The sequence below is a fragment of the Lepidochelys kempii genome, chromosome 4, assembly GCF_965140265.1.
Source record: "Lepidochelys kempii isolate rLepKem1 chromosome 4, rLepKem1.hap2, whole genome shotgun sequence".
Classification (NCBI taxonomy): Eukaryota; Metazoa; Chordata; order Testudines; family Cheloniidae; genus Lepidochelys; species Lepidochelys kempii.
The window spans coordinates 43,671,652-43,691,785 of record NC_133259.1 but is presented as its reverse complement, the minus strand read 5'-3'; the positions used below and the strand labels follow the sequence as shown (position 1 = coordinate 43,691,785).

The 20,134-nt window shown below is 41.3% G+C and overlaps 2 protein-coding genes and 1 long non-coding RNA gene across 9 annotated transcripts in view; 1 reads left to right on the top strand and 2 right to left on the bottom strand.

Annotated features, from left to right (window-relative positions):
- Nucleotides 1–5,725, bottom strand: part of LARP1B (La ribonucleoprotein 1B) — a 104,691-nt gene extending 98,966 nt beyond the window's left edge. For 2 of the 3 annotated variants that reach the window (XR_012158553.1, XM_073341094.1), the window contains exon 1: nucleotides 4,956–5,723. Coding sequence is in view for 2 of the 3 variants with exons in the window: in XM_073341094.1 (XP_073197195.1) it covers nucleotides 4,956–5,289 (334 nt within the window). In the remaining variant the exon portion in view is untranslated. Of the gene's footprint in view, nucleotides 1–4,955 lie in introns of all 3 variants that reach the window. The other variant, XM_073341095.1, reaches the window with a different exon arrangement.
- Nucleotides 4,962–19,213, top strand: LOC140910375 (uncharacterized). Its single transcript, XR_012158554.1, has 2 exons — nucleotides 4,962–6,240; nucleotides 14,140–19,213. It is a non-coding gene; the product is annotated as an uncharacterized lncRNA (long non-coding RNA).
- Nucleotides 12,434–20,134, bottom strand: part of ABHD18 (abhydrolase domain containing 18) — a 51,991-nt gene continuing 44,290 nt past the window's right edge. For 4 of the 5 annotated variants that reach the window (XM_073341098.1, XM_073341101.1, XM_073341099.1 and 1 more), the window contains 2 exons: nucleotides 18,646–18,808; nucleotides 12,434–16,325 (listed from right to left, as the gene is read on the bottom strand). In XM_073341098.1, the coding sequence (XP_073197199.1) occupies nucleotides 16,274–16,325; nucleotides 18,646–18,808 (215 nt within the window). In that variant the 3' untranslated portion in view covers nucleotides 12,434–16,273. Of the gene's footprint in view, nucleotides 18,809–20,134 lie in introns of all 5 variants that reach the window. The other variant, XM_073341102.1, reaches the window with a different exon arrangement.

Below are 20,134 nucleotides of genomic sequence, written 5' to 3'. Positions count from 1 at the left end.
AAGATAACTTTTCAACCACCCGTATCCATACAACTTTGGGCCAAGATGTACAAGGTAAACAAGTTGGGCCAGATCATTACTTTGACGGGAGACTGTTTTATATTTTATCAGATTGCTTATGGCTATTGTTTCGCATCTCACCCTAATTCTTAACGTCAGTGACAAATTTCAAATAAATAAGCTTGATATGGCTAATTACATTCTGCCTACAAAAAAGTTACATCAGGAGTTGCAACTGGAAAATAATTAGCTTCTGACCTAAACTGCTGTATGGTACTGCTGATTTTCATCTTACAAGGGGCTTATATTTTAATGGTGGATGAAGTGAGATTTACACATAGCAATATACAGTGGCATCCAAGGAAGTCTTTACAATTGTTTTTGCAAGTAAATGTTACTATGGTATTCCCTATATTAAGTAAGCTATACACTGGAAAAGCTGTTCCAAACCTGCAACTCAGAATGACACTAATTTGAGGGGCAGTGACATTACTCTTCACTTATTTTATTTTTGCATCTTATCTTAAATGGGAAAGTAAGCACTTCATGGAAACAAGTTTTTGTATTTCTACAGAATCTACCTCAACAGTACCCCAATCCTGACCAGGGCCCTAGAGCACTACCACAATAAAAGTAAGAAGCTTCCTTGGTGCTGTACCAGTACTGTTACTTGCTTAGCCAGTGAGGAAATTGAGTGACTGACAGGTTCCTGAAAGAGAGAGAAAGAGTGTGTCCAACTGAAATTTCCAGGGTAAGTGGGCAGGCATAAGCCTGGCCACGGCTAAAGGACCCTTGCCCAGCCTTTGGGGAGGATCCACTGAGCCCCGGAACTCAACCGATTACAGGAGACAACAAAAAAGAAAACGAGGGCAGGTGTGAAGGTCATAGGGTCAAAAAGAGAGAACCTAAAGGGGACACCAAGCAGAGAACCCCAGACAGTGCCCACTGCTCCTTGAAGATGTCAATGGAGCCAGTGGACGCTGCTCAGAGGAACTCCACCCGGATGCGTGAACGGAAGCAGGACCAGAAATGGGCCCCACAGTCGCAAAGGACCCCCTCAGCCAACATCCTCTTCCTGGTGTTCAGATGGCCATTTTGGCCATCACCAGAAGGAAGCGGATGAGGAGGTCCCACAACTTCATGTGACCACGGATAGGGCGTGCATAAATGAGAAGATGGGGAGAGAAGTGTAGCCAAAAATGTAATGAAAGATCAAGGAGCCAGAATAGGGACTGTAACCTAGCATGCGCCAGATAAACGTGCACCAGGGTCTCCCTCAGGCCACAGAAGGGACAGGCATCAGGGACAGGGTGAAACACGACAAGTACATGCCCGTGCTCGTAGCTCTGTGAAGGAGCCGCCAACCAATATCCCCGGCAGGGTGGGTGTGTGTGTGCAGGGCGGGGGGGGGGGGCATATTTATAAGGTTGCAAGCTGTACATAAATAGGAAAAATTGGGAATCTGCATATGTCATAAATATAAAGGGAAGGGTAAACACCTTTAAAATCCCTCCTGGCCAGAGGTAAAACCCTTTCACCTGTAAAGGGTTAAGAAGCTAAGACAATCTTGCTGGCACCTGACCAAAAGGACCAATGAGGAGACAAGATACTTTCAAAGCTGGGGGTGGGGCTGGTGACACAGACACACAAAGTTCTCTGTGTGTGTTGTCTTTTGCCGGGGCCAGAGCAGGAATGCAGGTCAGCACTCTTGTAAATGGTTAATAAGCAGTCTAGTTAGATATGCGTTAGATTCGGTTTTGTTTAAATGGCTGACAAAATAAGTTGTGCTGAATGAAATGTATATTCCTGTTTTTTTGTCTTTTTGTCACTTAAGGTTTAGCCTAGAAGGATTCTCTATGTTTTGAATCTGATTACCCTGTAAGGTATTTACCATCCTGATTTTACAGAGGTGATTTTTTCACTTTTTCTTTAATTAAAATTCTTCTGTTAAGAACCTGATTGCTTTTTCATTATTCTTAAGATCCAAGGGTTTGGGTCTGTGTTCACCAATACAAATTGGCGAGGATTTTTATCAAGCCTTCCCCAGGAAAGGGAGATTTTGGGGGGAAAGACGCTTCCAAGTGGGCTCTTTCCCGGTTATATTTATTAGATGCTTGGTTGTGGCAGCAATAAAGTCCAGGGACAAAAGGTAAAATAGTTTGTACCTTGCGGAAGTTTTAACCTAAGCTGGTAAAAATAAGCTTAGGGCGTTTTCCATGCAGGTCCCCTCATCTGTATCCTAGAGTTCAGAGTGGGGAAGGAACCTTGACAGCATAAAAGAAAGAACAGACTAAAAGACAGAAGACAGTATGTCCAACTGTCTTCAATGAGTGCCTACAAGTTTGATCTTTAAACTTGGGTAAAGGATTCTGGTTTTGAGACCAGAGTTATTTGGTCAACAGTCCACTGTATTAGGTTCAGAAACAGCTTCTCCCTATATGTGTATTTGACCACAATGCCTATACAGTCCCCTTTTTCATCTTTTTTCACACAGCAGAAATGGAGAAAAAACTTATTTAAAACAAAACAAAACTTAAATTGCAGTTTAAGACAACAAAAAATTGGCAGGGAGATTCAGGGACAAGTGCTGTACCTGAAATCAATCCAGTGTCAAAAATTTCAAGTTGAAACAGAGATCCTTTAAAGTCAGTGATTTGCACTTGGCCTGGGATGATACTGACTAAAAACTGCTAACTTCTGAAAGCTGGTAGTTTATGTTATACAAGTTTGTAATTTCAATCCGGTTCCCCTTCTAGCAATCTGCACACAGAAATCAAAGACTCTATAGTGACTAAAGGCATGGCTACACTTGCAGATATAGAGCACTTTGAGTTCGTAGAGTACAGTAGGGAAAGCGCTGCAGTGAGTCCACACTGACAGCTTCAAGCGCACTGGCATGGCCACATTTGAAGCACTTGCAGCGGCACTGGAAACAGTGCATTATGGGCAGCTATCCCAGCATGCAAGGGGCTGCAACGTGCTTTTCAAATGGGGTGGGGTGGAGTGTGATAGGGAGTGTGTTGTGTGTACGTGGGGGGAGAGAGAGTGGGTTTTTGGATAGCTGAGAGTATGTCTTGTAAATTCAGACAGCAGCACACCTCCCTCGCCTCCCCCTCTCGCACACAGCATTCCACACTAATGGCTTGCTTTGATTCGGAGCAGATAAGCAGCTGGCTGTCAGAAACGGAGCTTTCAAAAGGCATTTCTGCATTCCTACAGCTGATTCCAAACAATGACAAGAGGGCCACTTGACTTAACGGGATTATGGAACGTTTCTGGAGGCTGATCAGAGAGCAGTAAACCAACACCTCGTTCAAACTGGCGCTGCGGCGCTCCAGCGAGGGCGCAGCGAACGTTATTCCACTCGCCGAGGTGGAGTGCCAGCGGCGCTGTAGCTGCGGAGTCAGAGCGCTCTACGTGCCTTGCCAGTGTGGTCGGGTAGTGAGCTAGCGTGCCCGGGGCTCCTTTATTGCACTGTAACTCGCAAGTGTAGCCAAGCCCTAAGACTGAAATAACTTTATCTCTGCAGAGAGCCCCTACATCTTAAAGAAGTAGGCTACTGTCTGCACTATACCTGTGCTACCAATGAAAATGAATGAACGAAAAACTGTGCTACCAGTTGAAATCCCCAAAGATACCAAGTCAATTGCTTTCATTAATATTTACACTTAAAACTATTTTTTTTAAAATATTTTTTAAAACTTTAAACTTGAACTATGGATTTTATTAGGTGCTTTATCATGTAATTATGTAAAAATTATCTAAAAAAGTCAATTGGGTTAGTTACTATTTGTTAAAAAAGGGAAATGAAGTAAACACAGTACAATATTTGTCTTATTTTGCTACTGCTACATCTCAGAAATTTCTAAATCTTGCAACTAGCACTTTAAAAGCTGTAGCATAATCTATCTCCCAGCTAGTAAAGAGGAGCTACCTGAAATTCACAAGAACTATTTACTCAATATAAACAGTAGTACTGAATCTACTACCATCAGCTCCATACCCTAATTAACTTTGACAGTAACTCTTTTCTAACCGCAAAAAGAAAAGGAGTACTTGTGGCACCTCAGATACTAACAAGTTTATCTGAGCATAAGCTTAGCCGTAGCTCACGAAAGCTTATGCTCAAATAAATTTGTCAGTCTCTAAGGTGCCACAAGTACTCCTGTTCTTTTTGCAGATACAAACTAACATGGCTGCTACTCTGAAATCTTGTCTAACCAAGTAACTTTTCATTCACTTCCTTGTAACCAGAGTAAATATTGGTGTCTAGTTTAAAATCTAACAATTCCTTAAGAAACATATGGGTTACAAGGAATTATGGGTAATATCCTTCCAAACTGATTTTGGAACCACTAGAATTTCTAAACAAAGAGGCTCCAGAGTTTGGGAATTTGCAAAAGAGAAACTAAAGCTTGAAGAAATTAAATATTAAATGTTTAAAACAGTCAGAACAGGATTAAATTACGGACAAAACATTTGAGTTCACTCACGCAGTCACCCACATGGTTTGAGTAAATTTGAACCCAGGAATAAAAAGACATCATGCTGTTTTAAACTTCAGTTTGGTTGTTCTCCCCAACAAACTGTAATACGACTACAAATCCTCTCTCTTAAATGCCTCCCTGCCCAGAATAAACGGACGGGGACAGACCACACCTCTCCACGCTCATTTTCCTAATGTGTCCATGCATGTAAAATGCGAGCGTGTGAACGCGTCGACTCCTGGAAACAAATACCTTGGCCTGACATACGCCAAGGTGCTGGCGCCAGCGACGTAAGGCAACCGCTGTTACGTTGTACGGCCCAGGGACAGTGTGTTTTAAACAAACAAGTTCCCAACCCGGACAGATTCAGCCAGCAGCAGCGAAACTATTTTCCCTTCGGACGCTGGGAGCGGCGCTCCCAGCTCGTCTTCCCCATCCCCGCCCAGCTCCCTTCCCCCCGTCCCACACCTGAGTCCTGCAGGACGAGCTGGGTGTCCGCTGCTGCCGGGGACGGGCTTCTGGGGACAGGCTTTCTCCTGGTCCAGGGGTTTTCCTTGGGCAGGGGGGCCTCGACCACCTGCCACTGCCGTTGCTTCTCGTCCTGCCCTGGGGGATCCGCCTCTCGGCTACCGCTGCTCTCCCCGGCTTCATCCACCTCCGGCAACACCTGGCTGGGCTCCGGCAGCTCCTGTCCCGTCTCCCCCAGCTCCTGGGAGCGAGCCTGTCCCGAGCCCCCGCCCGTCTCTGGCCCCCCAACCTGCAGCTCCGGGGGCGCTACGGACACTCGGGAGGCGGCAGACATGCCAAGGGGCCGGGCCGCTGCCGGCCCCCCGGGCTCCAGCTGGGCTGAGGCGGTAGCTGCGCGGCTCAGGCGTGGTGACGGACCGCCTGCGCTGGGGAGCCGTCCCCGCCGCTCGGCGCCACCCGCCGGCCCCGTCAGGTCCCCGAGGGTGGGAGGGGATCGTTGTCAGCCTTCCCCGTCCCCGCAGCGGCCGGCGTCGCTCATTCACCGCGGATGGTTCAACTGCCACGCTCCGGTCCCCGCCCGATACCGAGCCGCAGCCAGGAACGGCCGCTGGGCGGGTCGGGCGGGGGCGTCTCTGCCGCTCCCTCCTCCCGGCCCGGCTGTTCCCTTACAGAGCTGCCGCGGCCGGCCCGGCCCCTGCCTCGCCTGCGGGGGGCGGAGACAGCGGCGGGGACGAGGAGGGAGGTGAGAGCGGCAGGCAGCGTCTGTAACACCAACGCTAGGGCGGAGCTTCCGGCCACTCTAGGGCGTTATGACCTCACAACGGCCGGCGCTGGAGCCCGGCCGCGCGTGCCTCGTCCTGGGCCCGCGCGTGCTTCCGGCGCTCTAGGGCGGAGCAGCCCGTAGCGGCCCCGCTGGTGTTCGGCTTGCGAGGGCCCGCCCGCCCGCCTTACGGCTGTGATAAGGTAAACAGCGGGCGGCGCTAGTGGGCTGCGCCCCGCGTCATCTTCGGGACGGGGGGGGGATGGCGTCCTATCCCGCCCCTTCTGAGGCGTGTTGCTGCGGTAGCTCTACGGGCGCAGCTAATGCCTGGCGAGACCCTTCACGGCAGGGCTAGAGGCGGGCCTGGCCACATGACCCCTCCGTACCCCGTGATTCCTGGAAGCGGCGCTCCCCAGAGGAGCGAGGGGGACTCCTGCGCTCCGTCCTGAAGGCACCAAGCACTTCCTGCAATACCCAGCGCTGCACGGCGGCGCGGACACCAGGCTCGGCTCGCTCCGGGAGCAGGTCTGTTGCCCCGCTGCGGGCGCGTGGGGGTGGTAAGCTAAGCGCACTGACGCGCCCGTTTGTTACGACCTTAGACCTACCCAGTGAGACTGTGCCTACCTTAGCGCTGACAGGAGTGGGGCTAAGCTAATGGTTGCGTCTGAAGAGGCACCAAGACGCTGGGCTTTCCCCATTTAAGGCCCAACTCTGCAAAAGGATTCACAGGGGAGCGCACTTTGGCTTTTTTTGAGCCCTGCTGAAGTAGATAGAGGCTTCTGGGGTCGCCTGCGTCCGCCGTCCTAGGTCTGAGAGCAGGGCCCTATTTACTTTGTCAGCACCTCACCTCCTCCGGAAGTTTTGACTAAACTTATCCAAAGACTGTACTAAAACCACGTTGGACTGATACGCAGTGAGCTGGGCAGGGCTTTAAAATTGAATCCAATTCTGATTTCAGCTTTCCTGTTTTCCATAATTTTAGTTTGAGCTTTCCACTATTTTGATGCAACAAACTATTACGGGGCTTCTTTGCAAACAGCTTGATAGTAGAAGTCTGCATCGTGTGTTATATGGTAGGTAGACAATAAGGAAGGCAAGCGAGATTACATTGTATCGCAGCATTTTATCTCCGAGCCCATCCCATGACCTCTGTATTTTTCATCAGCCACAACAGCTATATAATGGACATATTCTGTACCTTTATGTTAAGTTTTTCACTCTTTATCCTTATGTGGTGCTAGTTTAGGTTATGCCCTAATTTAAGTAACACGGCATCAGTAGCACCAGCAGGCTATTAAGCAATGAAATCACTCTAAAATCTCCGTCAATTGCTTTTATAAGATGAGTGCCATCAGTCTTTTACTTTGCAATTTTATATCGTTTCCTGTCAGTGACCCCGTGGTGATAAACAGTAGTTGCAGGAGCGTTTTTAAATTTCTGCAATTGTTAAGACTGTTAGGTGTGACTTTTGTGCCTAGGTTAAAAAAAAATGCTTTATATCTCCCTGTTAGATACTTAGGTGATATGCAGTGAGAAATTCCCACTTTTTAATTTGTCTCCAACTAAATAGTCATATTTCTTTGTGATCTTGGATGGCACCTTCAGCAGCTTGAACTATATTTTCCATTGTTTGATGGTATGAACTGATAGAGTGCGTAACACTATACAGATGTCAGTTTGAGTGCTGAAAGAACCGTCCACTTTGACACTGTTTTAAGTGAATATAAAAATCACACCCATTTCCACATCAGTTATAGGCAATTCTGGTATTTAGACAAGATTAACACGAAAGGATATTTTAGTCACTTTATCAATGTACCCAAGTACATTGTGATAGTTGTTTATTAGAATTGATGTTCTGCTGGAAGCCAGTAAATATATATTTTTTGCCTTGGTCTCTGGTTAAGAAATCTAATTACTAAAGGTAGATTAACCTTTGCAGAAATTGCTAACTGATGCAATTGTTACAGGCATCTGAATTAAAAATGCACGCTTTTATATACTGCAATACATGGATCAGTCCCAGATGCTGCAGAGGTTTCAGAGTAGCAGCCGTGTTAGTCTGTATCCGCAGAAAGAACAGGAGTATTTGTGGCACTGTCGAGACCAACAGATTTATTAGAGCATAAGCTTTCGTGGGCTACAGTCTACTGCATCGGATGCACAGAATGGAACATATAGTCAGATGATATATACACACACATACAGAGAAGGTGGAAGTTACCATACGAACTGTAAGAGGCTAATTAATTAAGATGAGCTATTAGGAGAAAAAAACTTTTGTAGTGATGATCAGGATGGCCCATTTAGACAGTTGACAAGAAGGTGTGAGGATATTTAACATAAGGAAATAAATTCAATATGTGCAATGACCCAGCCACTCCCAGTCAAACCCAAGTTAATGGTATCTAGTTTGCATATTAATTCAAGCTGAGCAGTTTCTTGTTGGAGTCTGTTTTTGAAGATTTTCTGTTGCAGAATTGCCACCCTTAAGTCTTGAATTAATATACAGAATCTAATCTGGGATGTAGGAGTCTGAAGCATCTCAAAAGTGGAATAGAGTGGATGCTGTAGATCAGAAATGGAGTTGATTAACAGTTTCAGGGAAATGTGAGGTGTAGAGGCCCTGTCTATTAACTAGCAAGCGGAAACTGAGCTAGAGCTAATTCCCTTCCTCCCCTTCACAAGGGCGATGTGGAGATAATGAAGTAAAGCTACAGACTGTTAAGGAACAACATGGTATAAAAACCGCTACACAACAGGAAAGAAAGTAGGAAAATACTTGAGAATATAATTGAAAAGTATTTTTTAGATTGTACCTCCTTAATGAAAGCACCCAACAGTATGTGCACTACTGCAATCTAAATAATATATTTAAGTTATTTCATTATGTTTTTATTTTAGATTCTCAAAGTTATTTTTCTAATTTTGGTGTGTACCAGTGGGAAGTGAGAACAGAGCACCATTATAGTGGGTCATGGCAATATTACATGATAAAGTGGCACTTTTTTCATATTTCTGATAATCACTTATGCATGTGATTACATAACTAGAGAATATGTAAACCTCCTTTCCAGTTCAAGCTGACACAGAACCTGCAAATTTAAAATAAAATAGAGCCCTGTCATGATCAGTTTGTACTAACTGAAAATAATTAAGATCTGTTTAAAAAAAAAACACACAAAAAAGCAAAAGTGCTGGATTTAGTGGGTGGACAAAAGCCATTAAAAAGTGCTTGTAATGCTATGATAGTCCGTCAAAGTAGTTTAACAGACCAACACAATTTAAGTTTATACACTAGTCTTTCAAAGTGATGATAGGCTGTGAGGGCAATAACCCATTTCAGTGGAATAACAGTAAGATCTTGTTAATTCAAGAAGTCACCACCACTCTGTGGTTTAAATACTGATGAATGTAAAACACAGTACAGTTTGTCTTTTATTAAAAGAATGGACTTTTTAGTTACATATCCAAATCTTGATTGAATTGTACAGAGAAAAATCCACAAAATTTGCATCTTACAGAATGATTAGACCTGTTTTATCACAGCACCTTTTAGGAAATCGCAAAAGTCTAAGGAATACAAAATGACATGTTACAGATTTTTTTTTTATATTAAGTTTCCATTTTTTACATTTTACTGCAAAAAAATAGAACTGTGCACTAGCTGCTTGCATTGCAGGTAATTTTGAACCTCAACTGCTGTGCCAGAACTTTCTTTAAAAAAAAATTCTCAACATCGGATATAGTTAGTAATTTAAACAAACATGAAAGTCAGATGCTTTTATTCCCCATGATAAATTTATACGTGATGGCTCCAGTCTACAATTTGATCTGTGCTGATGGATTCCTTGCACTTGTGTGGAGCCCCAATGATTTCACTGTATAGAGACATGACTGTCCTAGTGGAACTGGAACACTTTTTATAGTGGGGGTGCTGAAAGCCAGCTAATGAAACTGTGTAAACCATGTATGTTCAAAAGCAAGGTGAAAAAAGCACAATTCCCGCTCATACCACACAGGTACATCACAACTCTGGGAGTCTCAAGAATTGTGAAATACTACTAGCTTACAGCACCAGCCAACTTTTCACAGTGAAAGCTGGGGGTGCAGCAGCACCTGCCATACCCATAGTTTCCATGGCTATGAACTGTCCACCCATCCAGACCAGCTTGCAGGATTGTAACTTTAACCACCAGTTAATCTTTGATCGCTAGAGTGGGAAAGTTCCATAAGTTGCTTTTAAGGAAGCAAGATCCAAACCCATTTAATCGTAAGGAAATTTTTACAAAAAAATAAGATAAATACAAAAAAAAAATCAGCCAACTTTGCATATAGTAACGTGTTCCATACTGTGTCAGCTCAGGACAACTGCAACTGTATTTCCCCTCAGTGGTTTAGCAAGGGCACCCACTTTTGGCTTCCAGCTACCCAGTTGTTGCCTCTCTTGGGTGGAGTCACATGTCCTCCTTTTCTGACAAGAGTATTTCCAGGCTGCACAGTTTACTGCCTTTACAGTGTATTTCCTAGCACAGACAGATTGCCGAAGACCACCTGCTTGCATTCTCTTCAGAGACTGATAGAGTGATTGTCAACCGTTGTTTAAGTTACCATGCAGCACTTCCTACACAAGCCTACTTTATTCTTAAGGTAAAAGAGCATTACAGAGAAAACATAAAAACAAAACAATAAAAACCTACACACATGCTAATAAGCTTACCAGAATTAACCCCAACCTTAAAATGCATTCTGGCAGCCTCCATCCTTCCAACCCTACCCTCAGGATGGGGGCCCCTCCATGGAGCAGGGTTTCTGCTGGATCAAGTAGAAGGCAATGAGCCAGTTTAAAGCTGGGCTTTTTATCCAAAAATCTTTTGTCTACTGATCCTTAGTGAATCAGTTTGAACTAGCATATGGATATCTTTCTAAGTGGGTGGCTTCTCTGGCGATGTTACAATCTGAGTGAATTTGCCTACTCAGCTCCTGCTGTTCTCCTATTTACCCTTCTTACAGAAATATATACAATTCCACAACACATACACAAATTTGCATTTTTAATACAATGAGCTCTAAAGATGGTAAAATTAATTCAGTAAGGTTTAACTTAGTTCAATACATTTCATTTAGGCTTGTCAAGGTTCCTTCCCCACTCTGAACTCTAGGGTAGAGATGTGGGGACCTGCATGAAAACCCCCTCAGCTTATTTTTACCAGCCTAGGTTAAAACTTCCCCAAGGTACAAACTATGTTCCTTTTTCCCTTGGACTTTATTGCTGCCACCACCAAGTGTCTAACAGATATATAACAGGAAAAGAGCCCGCTTGGAAACGTCTTTCCCCCCAAAATCCTCCCTAAACCTTACACCCCCTTTCCAGGGGAAGGCTTGATAAAAATCCTCACCAATTTGCATAGGTGAACAGATCCAAAACCTTGGATCCTAAGAACAATGAAAAGCAATCAGGTTCTTAAAAGAAGAATTTTAATAGAAGAAAAAGTAAAAGAATCACCTCTGTAAAACCAGGATGGTAAATACCTTACAGGGTAATCAGATTCAAAACATAGAGAATCCCTCTAGGCAAAACGTTAAGTTACAAAAAGACAAAAACAGGAATACACATTCCATTCAGCACAACTTATTTTATCAGCCATTTAAACAAAACAGAATCTAACGCATATCTAGCTAGATTACTTACTAAGTTCTAAGACTCTATTCCTGTTCTGTTCCCGGCAAAAGCATCCCACAGACAGAGAGAACCTTCCCCCCCCCTCTCCAGCTTTGAAAGTATCTTGTCTCCTCATTGGTCATTTTGGACAGGTGCCAGCAAGGTTATCCTAGCTTCTTAACCCTTTACAGGTGAAAGGGTTTTTCCTCTGGCCAGGAGGGATTTTAAAGGTGTTTACCCTTCCCTTTATATTTATGACAAGGCTACTACAGGAAATGGTCACTGTCACACATACTTCTAAAATAAAGTAATGGTTATGGTTTAGGGCAAGCTGTACCTTTAATCTCTGTCTCTCTATGGACACTCCTTTCTAGTGACAGGTCGCTCAGGTACTACTCTCAGGGTGGACTTCTACAACTGACCCCCAACTTTTAGTCTGTGTCAGCAGGTTACAGTACCCCCATTTACAAACCAGGCCCTCAGCAGGTGCCCTGCCAGAGAATTTCCTGTAGAAGCCTGAGACCAGTATAAAAATGCAAGTGACAGAACAGCTTGTTCAAAACAAAGTTGAATTTATCTAAAGGAACATTAGAGAAGAGTTAAAACAAACAAAAGGCTTATTGTGTATTATTTTACCGAAACCTCATCCCTTTCTTGCAAGTGTAGATAGGCTCCCATTGTCCCAGCACACTTCACTAGTCCCAATACGGGGGAGCCAGCACTCCTGTAGCCACTGACTCTGTCGTGTTTCCCCCTCCCCGTGTTTACTGTCTTAACCATTTCAAAGTCCTTTTGTCCTGCAACACCAGAACATGGTAAATCTGCTTTTATTCACCTCTCCAGGAGGATCAGAGGTAGACTTTCAGTAGTGGGTTCCCTGTATTGTCCATTTTATCACTGGCAAATGAATTGCCTATTTCCATGGGTACATGTGGAGAGCTTCAGCTGGAACTAACCCTTTGTGTTTCACAGATCAAGTCAAATCACAATACTCAGATATGCACACAATATTAATAAAAATACAGATCTCCCAATTTTTTCATAGTAGAGAGAAAAAAGGGTTGAGGTAATATTTTATTGGACAATCTGTCATTTTTCATTGACCAATATTTCACAGTAGCATTTGCAGTTGTATGTTCCAAATGGTGTGTCTTCTAACGCACCCCCATGACAAGGATTACCAGGGGGGCTGGATAAAGCAGTACATGAAAAAACATCAGAAGGATGTGGTAGTTATACAGAATGCTGTTTCTCAGATATAGCAAAGCAAACAATCCTCACTGGAGGACTACATGAAATTTTAAATTCACAGTTATCAGAGCTCAGAAGTTTCTGCACACTGTTTGCAACACTTTACTCAGATAGCTCAAACGAATAATTCTGATTAAATGGTCTTAAAAATCAGTTGCTTCCTCTCAGACTCAATTAAGCATGAGAAAAATTAGTCTAGTAAGCTACTAAAAAGAGATTAAAGTTGAAACCTCAATCATAACTATATCTTGATTAGTTTCTACTTCTGCACAGTTTATTTTCTGTATTAAGTGGTATCTGCAAAAAATAATATAAAAACAATATCTGTATCTCAGTGTCTATTTATTGTCTGAACTATATTTTCTGAATCAGGATAGTTACTTTTTCTTTACATTATAATACAGTACTGTTAGGAGAAGAAATATGGAATGAGAACGCAATGAAGTCTTAAGATTATGTTGTCATGAAAGACATGCCTAGCTCCTTTGAAGGGTTTTACAGGAAAATGATCAATGACAGTTTATGACAAAATTAAAATATTGAGAGCTTAACAGCTCACTTGCTACTCAGCTTTAGAGCAGAAGCCTAGCCTCTAAGCATTATGTCTACACAGTAAATAGAAGTGGGATATGCTACCTTTAGTCTAGCTAGCACAAATAACAATTAGAGTGAAGATGTGGTGGCACAAATTTCAGCATGGGCTAACAACTTAAGTATGTACCCAGGGTCCCCAGTGGGCATGTACTTGGACAGATGGCAGCCTGAGCTTCAACTCAGGCTAACTCTTCACTACTACTGTTACCCATGCTAGGTAGCTTGAAGCTAGCATGGGTATGCCTGCCGGTGCTACAATCACACCTTCACTTGCAGTATAGGCATATAGTATCTTTTGTTCTCATTGAATTGTTATATTAGAATTACATATTAGGTTAAGACTCTCATAAATAATTTGTTACTAACACTTAACTATGCAAATTGGAAAATTGACATCTACAAAAAGGCTAAAACATATTTAAACAGCAAAGCCTAATTTAATAATATCCACATACCAAACAAACAGGTTACCTCAGCCAGTCCTCAGACATAAAAGACTGGCATACAAACATCTTATTATAAATCTTTGTTTCTAACCTAAGAAAAATAGCAAATACTTCTCCTTGGCACTCACTCTGATATTCATTTGGCAACATTGTTCACTGTTATGAATCAAGTATGGTAATTGGCTCTTGTTAAGAGTCAGTACCACCACTACTTATTCCAATATTCCTGCCTCTACAAAGAGAATATTTATTAAAACAAGTTTGCTTAACACACTAAACCTTTTTTGAGAGTAAAATCTTACTAGTGCAACGGTCTGATGCCTTGGGATGCCAATTTTTCATTAGATCTGTAATTCCTAGTATTGAGCTCTCTAGAAATAATTACAGTACTTTAGCAGGTTATAGTTTGTAGTCTAGAAACCAGTTAATTTAAGACACCCATCAAGTTTTTGTCTTTGCTCTCTGTTCCAGGCACTCAAGCCTTTCCCCTGCTACAGATTTCCCCCCTTTACAGCTGCAAGAGGAACATGGCATAAATACAGTAATTAATGTACAGAAACAAACAGGTTCAGAATGTGGCCATCTGTCTGGATTTTGACAATTCTTAGCTAATTTTTAAACAACTTTCTTTCGTAAGATATCCTAGTTAACAAAAGCAAAGAACAAGATGTGTATCAGGTAATTTGTATGCATTTAAGTCCCATACTCACATCTTTAATTTAAAAATTAATCTTACATGTATTTGCTTTTCAAGACTTGCATTTTCTAAATTATAAACATTCAGTATTTTAATATCACAGATGTTTTAGTCACTGGATGAAGCTTATCACTTTCTCACAATGTTAAACATTTTCTATCAAACACTGCATCAAGGAAACAAATTCCATTTTAAAAATTTCAATTAAAAGAAAAGTACTATGGCAAAGTTCCAGTACATTTGGATCTTGAAATAAATTTAGGTGTTTCAGTTTTTCCTGGCCCTGTTAACCAGTTTACAGATAGACAGACATATCTGGTCCCATTTGCAAGATTATTTTTTCAAGAGTGTGTTTGTACAAGCAAAATTTTATTTGCTCCATATCCTTTATATGTAAAGTAGAAATTTCAGCATTTAAACTTAATGAGGTAAAATGCTCTACTTGAAAGGTGAAAGGCACATATCCAGTACTATTACACTGAACTGAAAAACAAGATTTGTAATTCCCAGTCATCTGCTATATCAAAACAATGCTAAAAAAAAAATGCTTCAACTGTAGCTTCCTCCTCCCCCAATCTATTACTTTTAAAGAGTACTGCCAAAAGTATTTAATGGGTAACTACTTTTAAACTACAGATGTGTTACTAGTTTACTAAATGAAGTTTCATGTCTTGTATGAGAATACAAATTCTGTTAATTCTTTAAACATGCTCAGAATCCTAAATATTTTACTTTCATCCAATTAAAAACTTTTATTGTTGTAAAATTAGGAGAGAGTGATCTAAACTGCCATCTTCTGTAATATAGTCTGTATAACTTTAACAGTAAAAAGAAAGGTATGTTTGTAGCCACGTGCTGATTACACTTTAAAAAAAGGACTGTCCATGTATCTAAAACATCGGTGGTCTTAATTCTACAGCAGAATATAAGGTGCTTTAAACAATACATAGAATCAACAGTCTTTGTGCTACCATATTCTGCATTAAGATTACTCTCAAGAAGCTATTTTCAGTTAAAGCAATTCTATTATAAAATGTTGATAGGACCAGACTTCTACATTGTCCAATTATACAATATGTAAAAATCAGTTACTGGGTGCTCTGTTTTCAGTTACTCTTTTTTCAGCTGTGAACATCTATGCAGTTACTGTGAATGATCTATGTGCTGTTTTTTTAATAAAAAAAACTACTTTCGTAATAGAAAAAACTTTCAAACATGTCAATAAAATATGCCTTTATTTACTTTTTTCCTAGATAACGCTTTTTTGAGAGACACTTTTCTATTCCCATTGCTGTTCATTTTCTCTTATTTATTCCTGCAGTTTTAAGTCACAACGGTGAATTTGGGACAATCACAAACAATGGCAATGAAACACATGACATTGGGCTTAAAGGAGGAGCCCTTTTTAAAAACAAATCTTTAGCAACAGCACAGGAAAAAGCAGGCAAAACAGTGTGGGCAGGAAAAAAAATTGGTAACAGGAAAAAATAGCAATGCATTAAATACAGAAGTATTAAAATCCTAAAGGATAGATTTGAACAGTTCTATTGGAGTTCTATTGGTCTCTTTACAGCTGATATGCAAACTAATCAGAACAGAATGTCATACGTGAAGTGATAAAATAATAGACAATATGAAGTACATAGAATCCCTCATACATTAACCAATGTTGCCAAAATTTTCATGGTTCAAATTAATGCAGATATGTCTTAGATGGGCATTTGGTTGAACTGAAACTACTATTAATGCTTTGCCAATATTGATAATTGCTGGGTATGACATTCAGTGTTGGTGTCCATCCATTCAGGATTGGTGTAATAGGCTGGCTTTCCAAAGCATGCCAATATACAATTCCAGATACAGAAAGCTCACACAAGACCACATTGAGTAAATTAATAATGAAGACCATTAAGCAGCATATTTTTGGAGAAAGCGCTCAAATGCATCATAAATGGCTTGCCTAAAAGAGAGAATATGGAGAGAAAGAATTACAGGCTACTAGTATAATTTGGGAACGGGTAGATGCAGGCTGCTTATTTTTTTTCCTTTGTAAAAATAGGGCCTTAGAAGTGCTTGGTACACCTGAAGAGGGCCAGAGCTCTTAATTTTCCTGATCCATCACCGTTATGCCAGTCCAACCCCAAGATCTAATCTGCACCAGCTGCCAAAAGTCCGAAGGACCCCCTACAACAACTGGGAATCAGCCTGGCATAGGGAGCCAAGCCAGACCCCCCCCATGGCAGGAGAATGTTGTGTGGTAGTTTCTAGGACATCTAAAGGATCCCCCCCATACACAGGACAAGATTTTCCAAGAACTGGATTTAGGGCTTCTTTGCACCAGTACAAAGCACTTGAAATGAGGCACAGGTTCAAAGCCCTCAATCTTTTTATTTTTGGAAGGTTAACATTTACTTGTTAGGGGGCTGAATGACTCAAGGGGGATTAATAATGGTATGATGCACATTTCAAGGATACTGGTTCAAATGCAGCAAAGGTCAGTAAGTATCAGAATCCTCACCAAGAGCTGTTCACTTAACTATGTGAAATAAGCAAGTGGTCTAAAACCAAAATGCACAGGGTTCCACATTAGTAAAACTATTAACAAATAGCAATCTGATTAGCCAAGGATTAAATATGTAAATAGGCTTAACTCAAAAGTTTACGTCAGGCAAAAATAACATTTTAAACAACAAGAGTTCCTAAAGCTTCCCAGATGTGAGGAATTTCACTTGGTCAGCTAGAAATACAAGATATTTGTGTAAAATCTGAATTCCTCAAAAGCAAAGGAGTTGGTAAACAAATATTAATGAGGCCCCACATTGCAATTGCTTGAAGTAGGGGAACTGGAACATCTCAAAGAGAAATCAGGGAAGTGGTCCACAAGTCTGAGACAAACACTATGAGAGAGACGTGGTGGGTGAGAATCTCTTTTATTGGACCAACTTCTGTTGGTGAACGAGAAGCTTTTGAGCTTTTATTAATGTCTGTGTAAGCTTGTCTCTTTCACCAACAGAAGTTGATCCAATGTCTTTCTACTATCCTGGGACCAACATGGCTACAACACTGTTAACAAACAAGATGACTTATTTAACACACTCAGTAAAGGAATAAATCACACATTGAACAAAAGGAAGCCAGAGAAAGGAGGAAACATTTTTCACAAGAGGGCTATCCACAAATATCCAATCAACCTTCCCAAAACTTAAAGATTTAATTGACAATGTAAGCACTGCAAAAAGGAGAGGGGGGCAGCAACATTGAAGGCTCTAATACGGAGGGGAATACCTTTAAATTCATATACAGAATGCCAGTCATTGGAAACAATTATATATGTACTGCGAGTATAGAGTCTAATGCTCTCCAGTGTCATATTTCAGAAATTATTTAGACTGATGGGAACAATGCTCCAGACCATCTGATCTCATGTGATTAAACCAAAGATGATATTAGGAGAGAATTGTGTCCACATGCCATGCTTTAAAAAGAAATAAACAGTGTTCTTCATCTCTAATTTCGTTCTAGGAATTCTCTCCCCCCACCCCCACCCCCAATCACTTCCCCAGCTCTCTGTGGACTCCAATCCAGCAAAACATTTATGTGAGTCGTCGATGCTTAAAGTTAAGCACATGCTTTGTTGAATCAGGGCCTTTTGTACTCAACTCTCTCTCAAGAAATTCTGATCACACAAAGATCTCTCTCCTGTATTTTCTATTTATTGCGACATCTTTCAAAAACTGTGATAATTTTACACAGATATTGATCGTGAACCTTGGTATGTTGATCTTTTCCTTTTTTGTTTGAACTTTTTGTTCAAATGGGCTATCCAGTCCTCATTAATCCCTGCATCTCCAGGGAATTATTAGTATGTCAGGAGTGTTATATTATTGTAACTTATTAAGATTTAAGAATTGTATTTATATAAATAACATTTCAGAAGGTTGAGATGCAATGTCAAGTCTGGAGTTACAGCAACATATTACTGGTCTGACAGGTAAGTTAATATTTTAAATTTGGACTTCACCTACTTTTCATTTTAACAGACAACACTTGCAAAAATAAATGTAGGGCAATTGTTGCCTACTGAACATACATTCACTGGCTAGGAAATAAATTATAGTGTTCAATGAATGAGTGAACTTGTATTACTCATCATTCAGTCGTTTTTTGTTCTTTAAAAAGAAGAATGACATGCCAATGTAGAAAACTAATTCCCTCAAAAATGTGGTACTAGGGAAAGATCACCCATATTTTTGCTTCCCTGTTTATACTTAACTTCTCACCTGAAGAGTCCTTGTTTGAAGAGGTAGGCACTGATATGACCTCCACCCAGATACCTGATTTCACATCCTGGCCAGATATCTTGAAGGCTGCGCACTCCAGTTCGTGGAACATACGCATCCTCCTTGGCTTGAACAACTATGATTAGACTTGGGTCAACTGGAACTGAGCAGAAAAAAGAAAAAGCTGATTTTTTCCCGTAAGCGCTCACTTTTTCTGGTTAAACTGTTTTCTACTCCCAAATCAGCATTCCTCAGTAACTTATGAGGCTACTGTAATGTGGCTAGTAGGAAAATCCCTCATGAGTTAGGAGGCATCTCTTGTTTTCATTGGCAAGTCTCCGTAATGATCAACATACACTTTGAGCTCTCTGCATGGAAAATGATGAAAAACTCTTGAAATGGAAGCTTAGGTCTCCAGCCATCCTTGGACATAGTGTATTAAGATCAATAGAGCAGATATTCCATAGTGTAGTTGCAAAATAAAAGATATATTACATAACTAGATTTTGATCCTTGGCACTAGATCTCTGTGGGGGGTGTCAGTGAATAAAATTTTATTTCTCTTCTACCTTCTGTGTTCATTAAAAGATGGTAAAAAAAAGTTAGAAGATTTTTTTGAACTCTCATAAACCTCTCTTTTTGGGGTACTGCAAGCCAGGATTTCATTATCCAAGGAATATCAAATTTTGCAAAACAGCTTAATGTCAGACAGACATAGCCTACCACTATGAGCTCAATTGGGGGGGGGGGGAGAGGGGGTCCTTGCTTTGAGATGAGAGGTGAGGGCAAAAATCAACTTTATAATGTAATTCAGCAGCAATTTCAATTATGGATAACTTCCATAGGCCCAGTGCTAATCAGGGGTGCAGGAATAATTTGTATAGTGGGGGTGCTAAGAGCTATTGAACCAAAGTGTAAGCCCTGTATACAATGGAAACCACTTAGACAGGGGGTGCAACAGCACCCCTATAACCCCTAGTTCCAGCACCTATGGTTCTCATTATGGAGTAATCTGATGACAAACTGAGGGAATAAGGCAATATTCAGCAGAGCCACCTCTTGACCTCTGAAGACAACCTGTGGTTTGTAACAGTGGTAAACAGTGATATGCTACAAATATTCGAAAATGGGCGCCTAGAAAAATCCAGACATCCCTTTAAATATGTAATAAATCACATATCATGGGTGTGCATGATTACATAGGGAAATAGAGGATTAGGAAATATGTTTTCCCCCTTTAAAAAGAGCCCCAGCAATACCTGAAGCAGACGAGCTCAGGTTATGGGCACTTGCTAGATGTAATCACACTTTGTGTAATATACTAACATACTTAAAAGAAAAACAAAACAAATAAACACAAGTTGAAACCGGACTTAGAGACTTGGTGGAGCTCCTGAAGCATCCCTCTATGCATATCTCTAGACTGACATAGCTAAGCAAGTGTTTTGAACCACTAGGGTATTTGTCAAAAAAGTGGTTCCTCTGAAAC